This window comes from Dreissena polymorpha, chromosome 15, assembly GCF_020536995.1.
Source record: "Dreissena polymorpha isolate Duluth1 chromosome 15, UMN_Dpol_1.0, whole genome shotgun sequence".
NCBI classification, from domain to species: Eukaryota; Metazoa; Mollusca; class Bivalvia; order Myida; family Dreissenidae; genus Dreissena; species Dreissena polymorpha.
The window spans coordinates 19,438,136-19,452,150 of record NC_068369.1 but is presented as its reverse complement, the minus strand read 5'-3'; the positions used below and the strand labels follow the sequence as shown (position 1 = coordinate 19,452,150).

At 37.6% G+C, this 14,015-nt stretch overlaps 1 protein-coding gene across 1 annotated transcript; it reads left to right on the top strand.

Annotated features, from left to right (window-relative positions):
• The first annotated feature begins 856 nt into the window (after positions 1-856).
• Positions 857-12,441, top strand: LOC127859599 (proteoglycan 4-like). The gene is made up of 4 exons (XM_052397098.1): positions 857-1,037; positions 5,235-5,339; positions 11,139-11,692; positions 11,740-12,441. Exons 1-4 carry the CDS (start codon positions 857-859, stop codon positions 12,439-12,441), a joined length of 1,542 nt encoding a protein of 513 aa, XP_052253058.1.
• The last annotated feature ends 1,574 nt before the right edge of the window (positions 12,442-14,015 follow it).

Below are 14,015 nucleotides of genomic sequence, written 5' to 3'. Positions count from 1 at the left end.
AAGCTGGCATGGTTAAAGAAGCCGTCTCACAATACAAACTCGTTCTTAACATATTATACCGGATCATGAGCGCACTGATAGTTATCACAAACAATTGGTTTCATGTGCGAAATTATTGTTAAAGATTATAAGATACATAACGTATATTTTAAAAACGTTAATGAAATCCTTCGCAAATCCATAACATGGGCAATAAGGCCTAGAGTACCAAAGGCGCCCGTGGTTTCTGAAGAATTATTACGCCATTAATGCTGCTATCTTCTTGTCAGTAAGGGTTTTAGTGCATGTGAAAGAGAATGGGAGACTATTAAGCTAAATATGAAAATTTTGGAAAGAGGTTGCAATTACTTTTATTACAAAATGCGTTGTTTCCATAGAATATGAAAAGTTATAATCATACTTTTTCATTTAAAACGCGACTTGCTGGTGTTATATTCACCAATAAAATTAGTTAAATTAATTAAATTTGGTGTTAAACTATTTTTTTTTATCAAATAATTTGATCCATATTTATTCGTTGTATAATATAAAATGTGAGTCTTTTAGTAATGAAAATTGCATTTCACTTCGTAAAAAGAAACAAATTTAGTTTTCCCTTATCATGCCATGTTGTTCAATAATGCTTAATCATTCTAAGAGAATGAATAAACATAATACCATAATGTATAAACATAGTACACGAATGTAGAAACATAATGACATAGTGTTTTAATAAAATGCACTAATATTTTAACGCTATAATGGAGTGTTTGAACATAATAATAGAGCACAAAGGTCAGTGAGTACGGCGGATTTCTTCTTATTCTAGTCATAAATAATTACATTTTAACGGCATTTCTCGCCGCGATAACCTATGATGACCACTGGGGACCACTTTGATACCTATATAGAATATCCTTGGGCCACCGTCAGGTATGTGGTCAGTGGTCACTTTGATGTGGTCAGTGTTGTCAACGCTTCGAGGACTGCTGGTCACTCACTGGCGAGTGTGCTCGTCGCAGTGAGGGCTACTGGTCTCGATAGACGATGCCTACCGGGTATGTTCTTGTCATGTCATTTGGTTCATTTAAAGGGTGCCTTTTCACAGATTTTTTGGCATGTATTGAAGTTTGTCATTAAATGCTTTATATTAATAAATGTTAACATTGGATCTAAAAAGCTCCAGTAAAAAAATAGAATTAAAAACAAAATAGGCAACCCTAAACTGGGCTCGAACCACTGACCCCTTGGAGAAAAAAGTCTAACGCTTAGACCACTCGGCCATCCGTGCTCATACAATGCATGGTGTATTTTATACTTTATATAAGCAATCCTCGTAGTGTCACAAATATAACGACAACAACAGACTCTCCAAATTATTCAATCTTATCATTTTCAGGATTTTGAAACGTCAAAAGATACATAATACTGTATATTTTAAAGCATGGTTTTGAAACGTCAAAAGATACATAATACTGTATATTTTAAAGCATGGTTAATGTTCAGTATTACTCTTTGCTCACAAATATCATAACTACAACGAAAATGTGCGGATCTGAAACAATATTTTTTTAATTTTGTCAATTTTCCAAAACGTGAAAAGGTCCCTTGAAAGAAAACTTTACTTTACATCTACTTATTTTATATGCTCCGCCTTTATACAACGCCTTATATGCATGTTAATTGTATTTACCGTAGGTACGATCGACACTATACATTAAATACTTTGGAAAAAACGTTACCGCTATGTCAATTTTGCCAGGGGCCGGCACACTTACATGTACATACCATAATGTGAATCGACGTATAAAACGAATAACTTTCAAAATTGTGAGAATAAGTTGGCCTAGAGTAATGTATGTACACATACATCATGCGATACAAATCTCTGAGTTTGTGGTTTAGAAAAGTCGAGCCCAGGTGCGAGGGAATCCGAATATCTTCGCGAATAATTAATGAGATTTTATAATTGATGTACTTAGGAGAAAATTGCGATTTCGCTGGAGATAGTATAAATATGATGGATACAATAAATATATCAACTGTTTTATGATTTATGTTTTTGGGTCAAGAATACCATTTACGCCTTTTGTCCCATGCTCCGAGATGGAAAAACATGTGAATGTCCTTTGTCGATATAGTTTTACTCACAAAAAACACGTTTACAAGGAAGGACTTCCGCAAAGAGCTTTCTCGAATATAACTACATAATTTAATTGCATATCGTTACAACTGTTTTTCTGTTATTTAATTACTGTTTGAATTGCTGCATAAACCCGATAAACAAGGTCATAATATTAACTATTTGCATTCCTCCGGAAAATCCTCTTTGCATCGAACCGAATCGCAAACTAATACGTTAAACACGTTTAAATATGTTGACGTCAATAAATAACGCATGCATCATACCCTTAAATGCACATCAGATTATATTTGTTTTCATTCTTGGTCATCAGGTCGAGAAGTTCATGTGAAATAAACTTGTTTAAAAGTCGTGCCAGAACGTATCAAATACAAAATAAAACTAACAATGGTCACACGGCAGAAAGGTAAGTCTTCTCGCAAAGCTAAGAAAGACAACGAGCTGCTATTCGTAAAGTATGTGTTTGTTTATCTCATAGATAACGTGTCGAACAACTATCTAGAGTATGTTCCAGTCTCATTGTTTTAACCCATTTATGCCCAGTGGACTCTCCCATTCTTCTAAATAGGATCAATTTATTTCCAAAATTAGGGGTGTCAAGAATATTTTTTTCTATATTTAGCATTTCATTAAGAAATTTATTTAAGCAAACAGCGCAGACCCAGATGAGACGCCGCATTATGCGACGTCTCATCTGGGTCTACGCTATTTGCAATGTCCTTTTTTCAGGACGCTAGGCATGAATGGGTTAAAGTGATGTCATCATAACAAAACACGTATTAAGCCAAAACATAAAAATATTTGTATAAATAAAAAAACAAGACACAATAATTAAAATATCATATGGTTTATGCAATTAACGGTAGCACAGGTCACATGAAACAAATGTGTTAAATTTTGTTTATGACGAATAACATTCGAAATATTGATTTGCACAAGTCCTGAAACATCTTTAACTGTTATCTTAAAATATATTATAATATAACATAGAACTAATTTAATTTAATTTAAATTTTAATTTAATTAATGTGCACTTTCACACAGTGAAAAATAAAATGTTACTCGTGCGTGTTTTGTTGTAATATTTTCTTAATAAAGCAGGATCGGATCTTTGCTGCTAATATCCCACCCCACCTCCGACCCCATATCGTATCAGTTTATTGCAAAAGTGTTGCTTATTGGTAGATTTCGAATTTCTGCTACTCATTTTGAACACAAAAGCATATACAAATGTACAAGCATGTATGTTTTATAAGGCAACACTTTTGAACGTGTGGTTTATATACTTTCATGGCACAGCAAGGCATGTAGAATATAGTAAGTCTATGTTTATGAATGTCAGTGTGACCTTTGGAAGATGGTTGAAGTAGCGTATTTATCTGTAGCCGAACAATTAACATTTTTCGCATTTTTCGACTGATTTTGATAATGTGGAAGAGAGCCCCGAACTTATAGAATTTTTTTTATCGACATTCCTTGGTGTTTTACTGGTATTATTTGTTAATTGAGAATGTAATAGATAGATTATTATGCATCATAAATCTACGCTTTTCCATGCTGTTTCAAATGCTTCACGAATGCTTTAAGAGCGTTACTGATATAAGATACATATTAAGATGTCATAAACGTCTGCGGAAAGGTTATTTACGTTTCCACAACTGCTCTTTCAAATACATATTTATCAGATAATATCTACTTAACACTTTGTAAGTCATGTATTCCAATTAAAAACTCCGGAGGCGAACGAACATCTGTTGAAAATTGTCCTGATGAGATCAGTTCACATAGTTGGATTTTTGTTAAGAGTTTTGAAACTTAATTTATCTTTGGTGTGTTTTACATGAAAGCATTTTTACCAGCCATTGATCAAAATCCACGAGGAGTTATTTTTCTATTGTCTATTAATTGCCTCCCTTAGACCACTAACTGCCTAAGGAAAAGTAACTCTAAATTTAAAAACTAGTTTCGAAAATACAGTTCCCTCCCATTGATTGTTTACTCGTTATAATAGTAACGTATAATGAGAGGAAAGGCATACCTACTTAGTTTACATGTATATACGGTAATTCACAGAGGGCATTATACAGTTAACTACGACATATTTATGCAGCTGCAATTAACAGTAGTGTAGAGCAGTTGTTTCATTACTTGAACGCTAATTTATCACTGATTGTGATAATGCACAAAGTAGCGAAAGGTTATAAAGACCAAAATAAGTCTATGTCAAAAAGGAATTTGTTAACAGTTTTGAAAAATGCCATTTTTCGAAAATAAATGCCATACAATAAAATAGAATGTATAGATTGTACTTTTTTTTAGAAATCGTGTTCGAAATATTCGTTGATTAGTGTAAGTGTTCGTGTGTCGTATGAATAGTTATCGTAGCGGGGATTTAAATGGAATAAAGTACTCCACACACAATTATTAAAAGGAGCACTTTGTATCTGTTTAAATCTATGTTACCATACCACATCTAGGGTTGACATTTTGGCAATAAGCAACATCGATTTTTTATGTGATAACGTTTTTTTTTTTCGCAATCTTGTACGAAATAAACGTTGATTTTTAGTATCTATGTTACTTTCACGCTTTTCGTTCATAAATTTGCAAATACGTTTATTAGAGAGATGCCGTGTAAACGACCTTACCAATGTATAAGCCTGCATAGAGAAATATATTTTGAATTTATTGGTCCCGGGTTGAACCTCAAGTCAGACACAATTTTTTTGTATTTGTTTCTTGTTATTATGATTAATTAAAACTATTAAAATCATGAGAGTTTTCCCTCAAATAAATGCCATTAAATCAATTATTTAACAAATGTCAAAATTTGCGAACAAGCGTCTTAAATAAATGTGATGTCTATTGTTTTTGACTCTAGGTACGCCTAAAGATGAACTCGCTACCACGACGATTGCAATTTAGTTTTCTACGATCGTTTCAAGAACAACGCCAAAACATGTATGCATATTTAAATTTGCTGCTACAGTTACAACAACTAAACCGAAGATCAATCATGATATTTGAATATGGTAAACATACACAACTAATGTATGGATTGACTCAATGCCATTTCTTGATTGTTTATCATATGCTCAGTGTCCACTTACAGGCCAGTCTTTTGGCTGCGTTATACGTCTCATGCTGGACCAGGTAGCAGGATCACGTGACTTTGCTGGGTTTTTCCCAATTAAACGTTATTGGATGTTACTCACCGGTAAGTACTTTTTTCCAAATAACTTTGTAAAACAAATTTTCTTAAGAATTTCAGCTAGCGCATAAAAGAGAGCTTTTTATGCTGCTTATGGCATTGTGAAAAACATAAGAATTACTTTATTTAATAAGCCTGTGTTCTTATTAAAAAATTCCATGTATACTGCACGACTATGCCACCGATTTGTCACCGTCACCGATTTCAGACGTATTCAAGGATATATTCTTATACCTTAAGATATCGGCACAAGCTGCAAGAAAGACTGTCTTCTATGCACTAAAGACTTTTGAAAATGTATTTCAATAACTTGAGATATTTGCAAAAATAAAGTTCTTAACGGTGTGTTTACATTCTGTCTAGCCCGTGTGTAACTCGCTGAAAACCCCGTCGATTCGGCACCCTGGGACAAAAGCCTAAATGAAAGATTTAGGGTCCAACACGGGATTTCTGCGTCGTCTTTCTGATACGTACTGTATGCCATTGGATTCGCTCTACGCTGACCAATCAACATGGTCTGCAGAAGGAGAGGCCAAAGACAAACGAGATTTATGCACTCTGCTAGTTCACTCTGTATTGCATATTGGTCATCATACTAACCAGACGCGCTGTATACGCACACTTAAATGCATTTGTTCTCGCATATCAGTTAATCATACAGGTTTAAAACAATTGAGCATTGTGACAGATGGGATTTGTTATAGAGGCATTATAATGTTAAGTGGATAAGGTGTTCAATAAAATAACAAGAGTGTGTTCAATAAGTCATTTGAGGTTTCAAAGTTGAAGTAACGTGTTTATTTATATGTATTGCCGACTCTTTATCTTTAAATTATAATACAAAAAATTAAATGATTGCATAGCCACTTGTGATAAAATAACCGCTGCTAATATGACGTCATTGGTAACACTTACGGAACCACACTGCGAGTCTTATTTTAAGTCCATCGATAAATATAGTCATCAAAATCGCTTAATTTTGGAATGTTCACCTCCTCTACTGATGTGAAATCGTACAGTATAATTATTTGCCCTGACTATTTCGAAACCAGTGTGCAAATAAATATTCATATACCCATCTTTCCAGTTTATTATTACATATAATAAACAACAAAAATACTATTCAAACAAGCGATGTGTTTGTGAAACACTATGTCCCCATATATTTGACCTTTGACCTTGAAGGATGACCTTGACATTGACCTTACACCACTCACAATGTGCAGCTCCATGAGATACACATGCATACCAAATATCAAGTTGCTATCTTCAATATTGCAAAAGTGTACATTAAATTAGCGATTTTGACCCATATATTTGACCTTTGACCTTGAAGGATGACTTGACCTTGACCTTTCACCACTCAAAATGTGCAGCTCTATGAGATACACATGCATGTCAAATATGAAGTTGATATCTTCAATATTGCAAAAGTTATTGCAAATGTTAAAGTTTGCACAAACAAACACACAAACCAACCAACCAACAAACAAACCAACCAACAGACAGGGCAAAAACAATATGTCCCCCACTATAGTGGTGCGGGACATAAAAATACCCACAACATCCGCTTTAAAATGGTAATACAAATCAATTACGTTTTTCTTCAACCAAGCCCAAGTATTGTTCGAGAAAATGTGGTCCTGAAGGCTTTGCCGCTTTGAATACTTAGGATATTGCAGTCCGCACAGGCTAATCAGGGACGACACTTTCCGTTTTTATGGTATTTTTCGTTTGAAGGAAGTCTCTTCTACACGAAAATCCAGTTAAGGCGAAAAGTGTCGTCCCTGATTGCACAGGCTAATCTGGGACGACACTTTAAGCACATGTATCAAACCCCTGTTTAACAGAGCATGGCTCATATATGCATTTGTTACCTGTAATCGCGACGTCATGAAGGTGAATGCAATGCTCTCGGCATTATACCTTTGCGCTGTACATAGCGTTTGTTTGGGCTTATATGGGATGACACTTAATGCAAATGCATTAAGCTCCGTTTTCTCAGAACGCGACTCAAATGATGACGCCTGATGGTGACCGCAAGATCGTTTGAGCATATGCACACGTGAATTATGGCCCAAGTAAGACATTAACACACTGCTGCAAGAGTGTATCTGCAGGGAATAGGTGAACGCGTGTTCTAAAATGCAGACACACGTACATGCATTCGTGAACAATATTTATTCATTTCATCTTCCGTTATAATTACGAATAAAACACGATTTAGCGATAACATACATACACTTTCATTTTATGTGTTCTTGTCATCTGTGTTTCTGAAAAATTTTGGTTCAATCAATTGGGTACTACGTTATGAGATGAAAATTTCTGAACGTTAAATGATGTTCTTTTGTCGAAATCAGATTTTCTTCTGAGATTGTCTCAATTCGGACGAGATGCATTTTCTTAGAAGTAACATGACTTATTGTTTCTAAAGTTAAGGTAGAATACATTTTCAATTTTAAATTGGAACTAGGCTTGCACACTCGAACGGATAGGCACGAAAAAAAAATTATTAAGTTTGGCTTGTTTATAATGGTATACTATGTGAAATGGATTTAGTGTATTATTATAATAATAAAAAAATATGTGCAGGTTTGTATACTGTATACACCACCTTACCAGCGATTCATATCTGACCTAATACCCTTTCACCGATTCATGTTTAAAATAAATTATTCACAGAAAAGAAGAATGGGTTCTTGGCACCGGAAAATTGTTTCTAAGTTTTACAATACGTACCGCCTATATATGACAGCATTATGTGAAAATATGAAAAATGTTACAAATCAAAGTAAACAAATACGGGTTTAAATTTAAGATATAAAAATATCAACTTATTGCGATTCATCAAATAATAGAAACTATAAAAAGATGCTAAAAATAGCGAGGGGTGGTTAATGTTTCAATCACAGACGCAATACGCCGTTGGCATTTATGATACTGAGAAAAGAAAATGAGCACGTGTCCAGTAATGAAATACCGTGGAAAAAGTTATTTTCATAAATTTGAACAACGCCCGTCTTTCTTATGTAAGTCTGCTGTAATAGCCGAAAGCGCACTCGCATCATTGCGAAAATGAATCGACACGTGTTTCGAATCATAAATAGACTAAAAAGTAATTTTCGGACAGGAAATACAATTCAAAACTCGCGTGTCGCAGTAATTTCGTGCATAAAGTGGTACTACGAGGTGAACCAATGGTCTTTTAAAACAATCACCGAAAATTACCTCTAATTACTCAAAAGAGAAAAAGCCGTAAAAATCACAATTTCACACGTAAACAGAATTACTTCATGTTTATGGTGGCGGAAAGGCTAATTTATTTGTTTCAATGAGACAGGTTTTATTTTTATTTTATAGAAAGGAAATAAATTTAATACTCTCCTTAGCGACTACTTTGATTCCAGTCTTAAGTTTCATGACAAAATAAATTACCTAACGAGACAAGGAAGACCGTGGATGAGTGTGGCTAACTGAATGACTTTCAGGCTGAAAATGAAACGAAATACTTTTAATATGCTACGTATAATATTCTAGAAAAGATTTACAACCTATTGATTTATAGTTCTGAATATACTATATCATTATCCGGATTATTTATAATACTGATTGACCAGCGCTGATACTTATACTCAAACAGCAACAACAACAACTTACATTGAATGACTATTTCTACTCAAGAAACAACAACTACAACGACTTATATATACGGCGACTATTTCTACTCAAACAGCAACAACAACAACTTAAACCGAACGACTATTTCTATTCAAGAAACAACAACAACAACAACGACTTATATATACGACGACTATTTCTACTCAAACAGCAACAACGACTTATGTAGGACGAATATTTCTAATCAAGCAGCAACAACAACGACTTATGTAGGACGACTGTTTCTACTCAAGCAGCAACAACAGCAACTTACATTGAACGACTATTTCTACTCAAGAAACAACAACAACAACGACTTATGTAGTACGACAATTTCTACTCAAGCAGCAACAACAACAACGAATTATGTGAAACGAACATTTCTACTCAAGTAGCAACAACAACAACGACTTATGTAGGACGACTATTTCTACTCAAACAGCAACAACAATAACTTACATAGAACGACTATTTCTACTCAAGAAACAACAACAACAACGACTTGTGTAGTACGACTATTTCTACTCAAACAGCAACAACAACAACTTAAATAGGACGATTATTTTTGATACTACTATTAATAGTGATTCTACTATTATTTCTACTACTGCTTCTACTACTAACATTACGATTACTTATACCATAAGTTATTGTATTTCCACGCTAAATATTGTATCCCAAAACACTGATTTGGGGGTAACTCATTTGGTGTATTCTTCAGTTTCGCTTTCAGGGGCTTACACTGTTTTGTTGCCATACTATTAAAAGGAAAAACAATACTTGTCTAAATTTAACCCATTTATGCCTAACGTCTAGAAAAAAGGCCTTGGCAAACATAATGCGGCGTCTTATCTGATTCTGCGCTGTTTGTTTAAAGGAATTTATGTAAGAAATATTTTAAATATAGAAATAAATATACTAGACATCCCTAATTTTCGAAATAAATTGATCCAATTTAGCAGGATGGGAGAGTCCACAAGGCATAAATGGGCTAATACTCTCTGAAGCGGCACTACTGATGTCAGTATCGTAAGCGACGACTGAGTACAGAATAAGTATTCAACCGAGGTTGCTGACGTAATGATTAACCAATATATATTATATTAAATTTAGAATATCACTTACACAATTCAGAATCTCTGCACATAATATAGCGATAGAAAAAGGTCGTCATGAAAACATACCAAAAGAAAATAGGACGTGTATTTACTGTAATATGAATGCTATAGAAAGCGAATTCCACTTTTTATTAGTATGCCCCCTATATATATATATATATATAGACAACAATACCTAAATCCGTACTTTCGTCATTGGCCAACATTGAACAAATTCGAAATTCTAATGTCATCAAAATCAACAAAGGTATTAAATAACCTATCAAAATATGTTTATTTTGCCCTAAAACTAAGGTCAAATGTAACGTAATATAAAATATATGCCTTCAATTTAGTATGTTTATTAGAACAGATGTAATAATAAGTTAACCGTATTAACTATGATTATTGTTTCCATTTGCTTAATGTATATATATTTGGATAAAGCAATTATCATTGTATTATTATTGATTCTATTCTTTGAATTATTTTGACATGTCTTTTTTTCTCTTTTGTTTTACCTAACTATTCGTATTCATCGTTTTGTGTTGTACTTCTCAAATACATGTACCATGTCTTTGCTTTCTCACAAACACATACCGTGTATAGGCTATAAATTTGCAATATGCTGTTTTATGCCTAATAAATGGTATGTTATGTTATGTTATATTAGTTTATATCGATAATGCAATTTTTTTCTGGTCTTGAAATGATTTGCCGAATTACTGATCTTACGAATTAATACACAAATCATAGTTTTTTTTATATAAAATGCTGAAGTTCTTTTATTGAAGTTAACATGACGCTAGTAAATTGTTTGATTGTTAAAGCAATATCAAGACGTAAAACTTCCTAAATGGTCATTCGGAAACATAAAGACCATGCTTTTGTTTAATTTAAGAATACATCTGAATTTGAATGAAAATAATTTTGATCTGTCTGTACAAATAAAATATGTATCGTACATTTCTGCTTTTTGGTAGGAAACACAGATAGAAAAAAACGCGTTCAACAAAAACGTGGCATAACCCTCCCGCAACCAAACCAGCCGCGGTCCCCGCAACTACCCGACCCAAGACCCCCGCAACCATCCCGGCCACCCATGGCCCTCGCAACCACCCCACCCGTGGTCCCCGCAACCACTCCATCCGAGGCCCCCGCAACCTTCCCATCCAAGTGCCCCGCAACTTTAACATCCGTGGCCCTGGCAATCAACCCAACCAAGACCCTCGCAACAACCCCATCCAAGGCTCCCGCAACTACACCACCCAAGGCCCCCGCAACCACCCACCCGAGGCCTCCGCAACAACGCCGACCGTGGCCCCCGCAACCACCCCACCCGAGGCCCACGCAACCATCCCACCTGAGGCCCGCGCAACAACACCACCCGTGGCCCCCGCAACCACCCCATCCAAGGCCCCCGCAACCTTCCCATCAAAGACCCCCGCAACCACCCCACCCATGGTCCTCTCACCTACCCCACCCGTGGTCCCCGCACCCACCCCACCCATGGTCCCCGCACCCACCCCACCCGTGGTCCCGCACCCACCCCACCCGTGGTCCCCGCACCCACCCCACCCATGGTCCCCGCACCCATCCGAGGCCCCGTAACAACACCACCCGAGGCCACCGCAACTGTACCACCCGAGGCCCCAGCAACTACACCAACCGAGACCCCCGCAACTACACCACCCGAGGCCCCCGCAACTACACCACCCGAGGCCCCCGCAACAACACCACCCGAGGCCCCCGCAATTACACCACCTGAGGCCCCCCGCAATTACACCACCCGAGGCCCCAGCAACTACATCACCCGAGGCTCCCGCAACAACACCACCCGAGGCCCCCCGCAACTACACCACCCGAGGCCCCCGCAACAACCCACCCGAGGCCCCCGCAACAACACCACCCAAGGCCCCCGCAACTACAACACCCGAGGCCCCCGCAACTACACCACCCAAGGCCCCAGCAACTACATCACCCGAGGCCCCCGCCACAACCCTACCCGTGGCCCCGCAACAACCCTACCCGTGGCCCCCGCAACAACCCACCCAAAGCCCCCGCAACAACCCACCCGAGGCCCCCGCAACAACACCACCCGAGGCCCCCGCAACTACACCATCCGAGGCCCCCGCAACAACCTACCCGAGGCCCCCGCAACAACACCACCCGAGGCCCCCGCAACTACACCACCGAAGGCCCCAGTAACTACACCACCCGAGGCCCCCGCAACCACCCTACCCACGGCCCCCGAAACCGCCCCACCCGAGGCCCACGCAACCACCCGATCCAAGGCCCCGGCAAACACCCTATCCAAGGCCCCCGTAATCACCCACCCGTGGCCCCCGTAACCACCCACCGGCGGCCCCGCAACCATCCCACCCGTGGCCCCCGTAACCACCCACCCGCGGCCTCCTCAACCATCCCACCCGTGACCCCCGTAACCACCCACCCGCGGCCCCCGCAACCATCCCACCTGTGGCCCCCGTAACCACCCACCCGCGGCCCCCGCCACCATCCCACCCGTGGCCCCCGCAACCACAACACCCGAGTTCCCGAGGTTCAAGAGCTTCCTTAATGCATGAGTGTAAAGTGTCGTCTAGATTAGCCTGTGCAGGCCGCACAGGCTAATCAGGGACGACACTTTCCGCCTAAACTGGATTTTTGCTAAGATGAGACTTCTTCAAACAGAAAATCATGAAAGCGGAAAGTGTCGTCCCTGATTAGCCTGTGCGGACTTCAGAAGCTAATCTGGGACGACACTTTATGCACATGCATTAAACCCCCTTTTCACAGAGCATGGCTCTTATATGTATTTGTTACCTGTAATCGTGACGTCATGAAGGTGAATGCAATGCTCTCGGCATTATACCTTTGCGCTGCACATAGCGTTTGTTTGGGTGACGTAATGACGGTGAATGCAATTCTCTCAGAATGATACCTTTGTGCTTTGCATAAAGTTTTTTTGGGTGACGTCGTGACGGTGAGTGCAATGCTCTCGTAATGATACCTTTGCGCTGTAAATAACGATTGTTTGGTATGTATGATGACGAGTCCTTTTGATGTGAGAAAACGGGGGCTATAAACATAGTGTTCGTATATAGTAGTTGTCCGTAAACATGAATAATTAGATAAATAATTGCCAATAATGTTGCAACGTTTATGCAGTTATCTTATAGACATATGCAGCATCATGTTATTCATATTTTACTATTAAAATATCGACCATTGTGCAATAATATATGTTTGAGTAACAACATTTTTTGTATAAAAAAGCGCATTGTCCATTTATATTGTATTATAATGTATGGAAGGTTGTATGATTCAGCATTAATATTAGGTTTCTGTGTTGTTTAAAATCACCAAAATAATTAATGGGACGAATGTAAAACTGAGTTTTATTGAAAATTTTAAATTAGTTGGTTTGTTTTCATGCTTTGTAAAACCAACCAAACATGTTTTAATTACCCACGACACTCATCAGCAGTGATTTTTTACATTACACATACAATTGTACAGATGTTGTATTCTTAAACATATTTAATGCTTGTTTTCGTTGTTTTTTCTCTCTGGAGGTGAAAGTTATATGGTCAAGTTGATTTATGATACTCAACTGAAAGTGAGTGTTAATACATTATGTTTTGTTCTCAATTAACAACCGATCCGACCCGAAAATACCAGACCCGACAAAATATATCTAACCCGACCCGAACCAGATAGACAAAAGATTACTTTCCGTTGCATCCAACAATTTTGGTTTATCGACGTGCAGTATGTGTAAATGTTTTATTGCGTTAAATAATATTTTTGCCGTAAAGGCAACAGCTATTAACGTTTATCACTGTATGAAATATTATTTAGTACATAAATAATACAAAATTACAAATGTTTATTCTCTAATGCATCAGAGGTATTCGTTCAACGC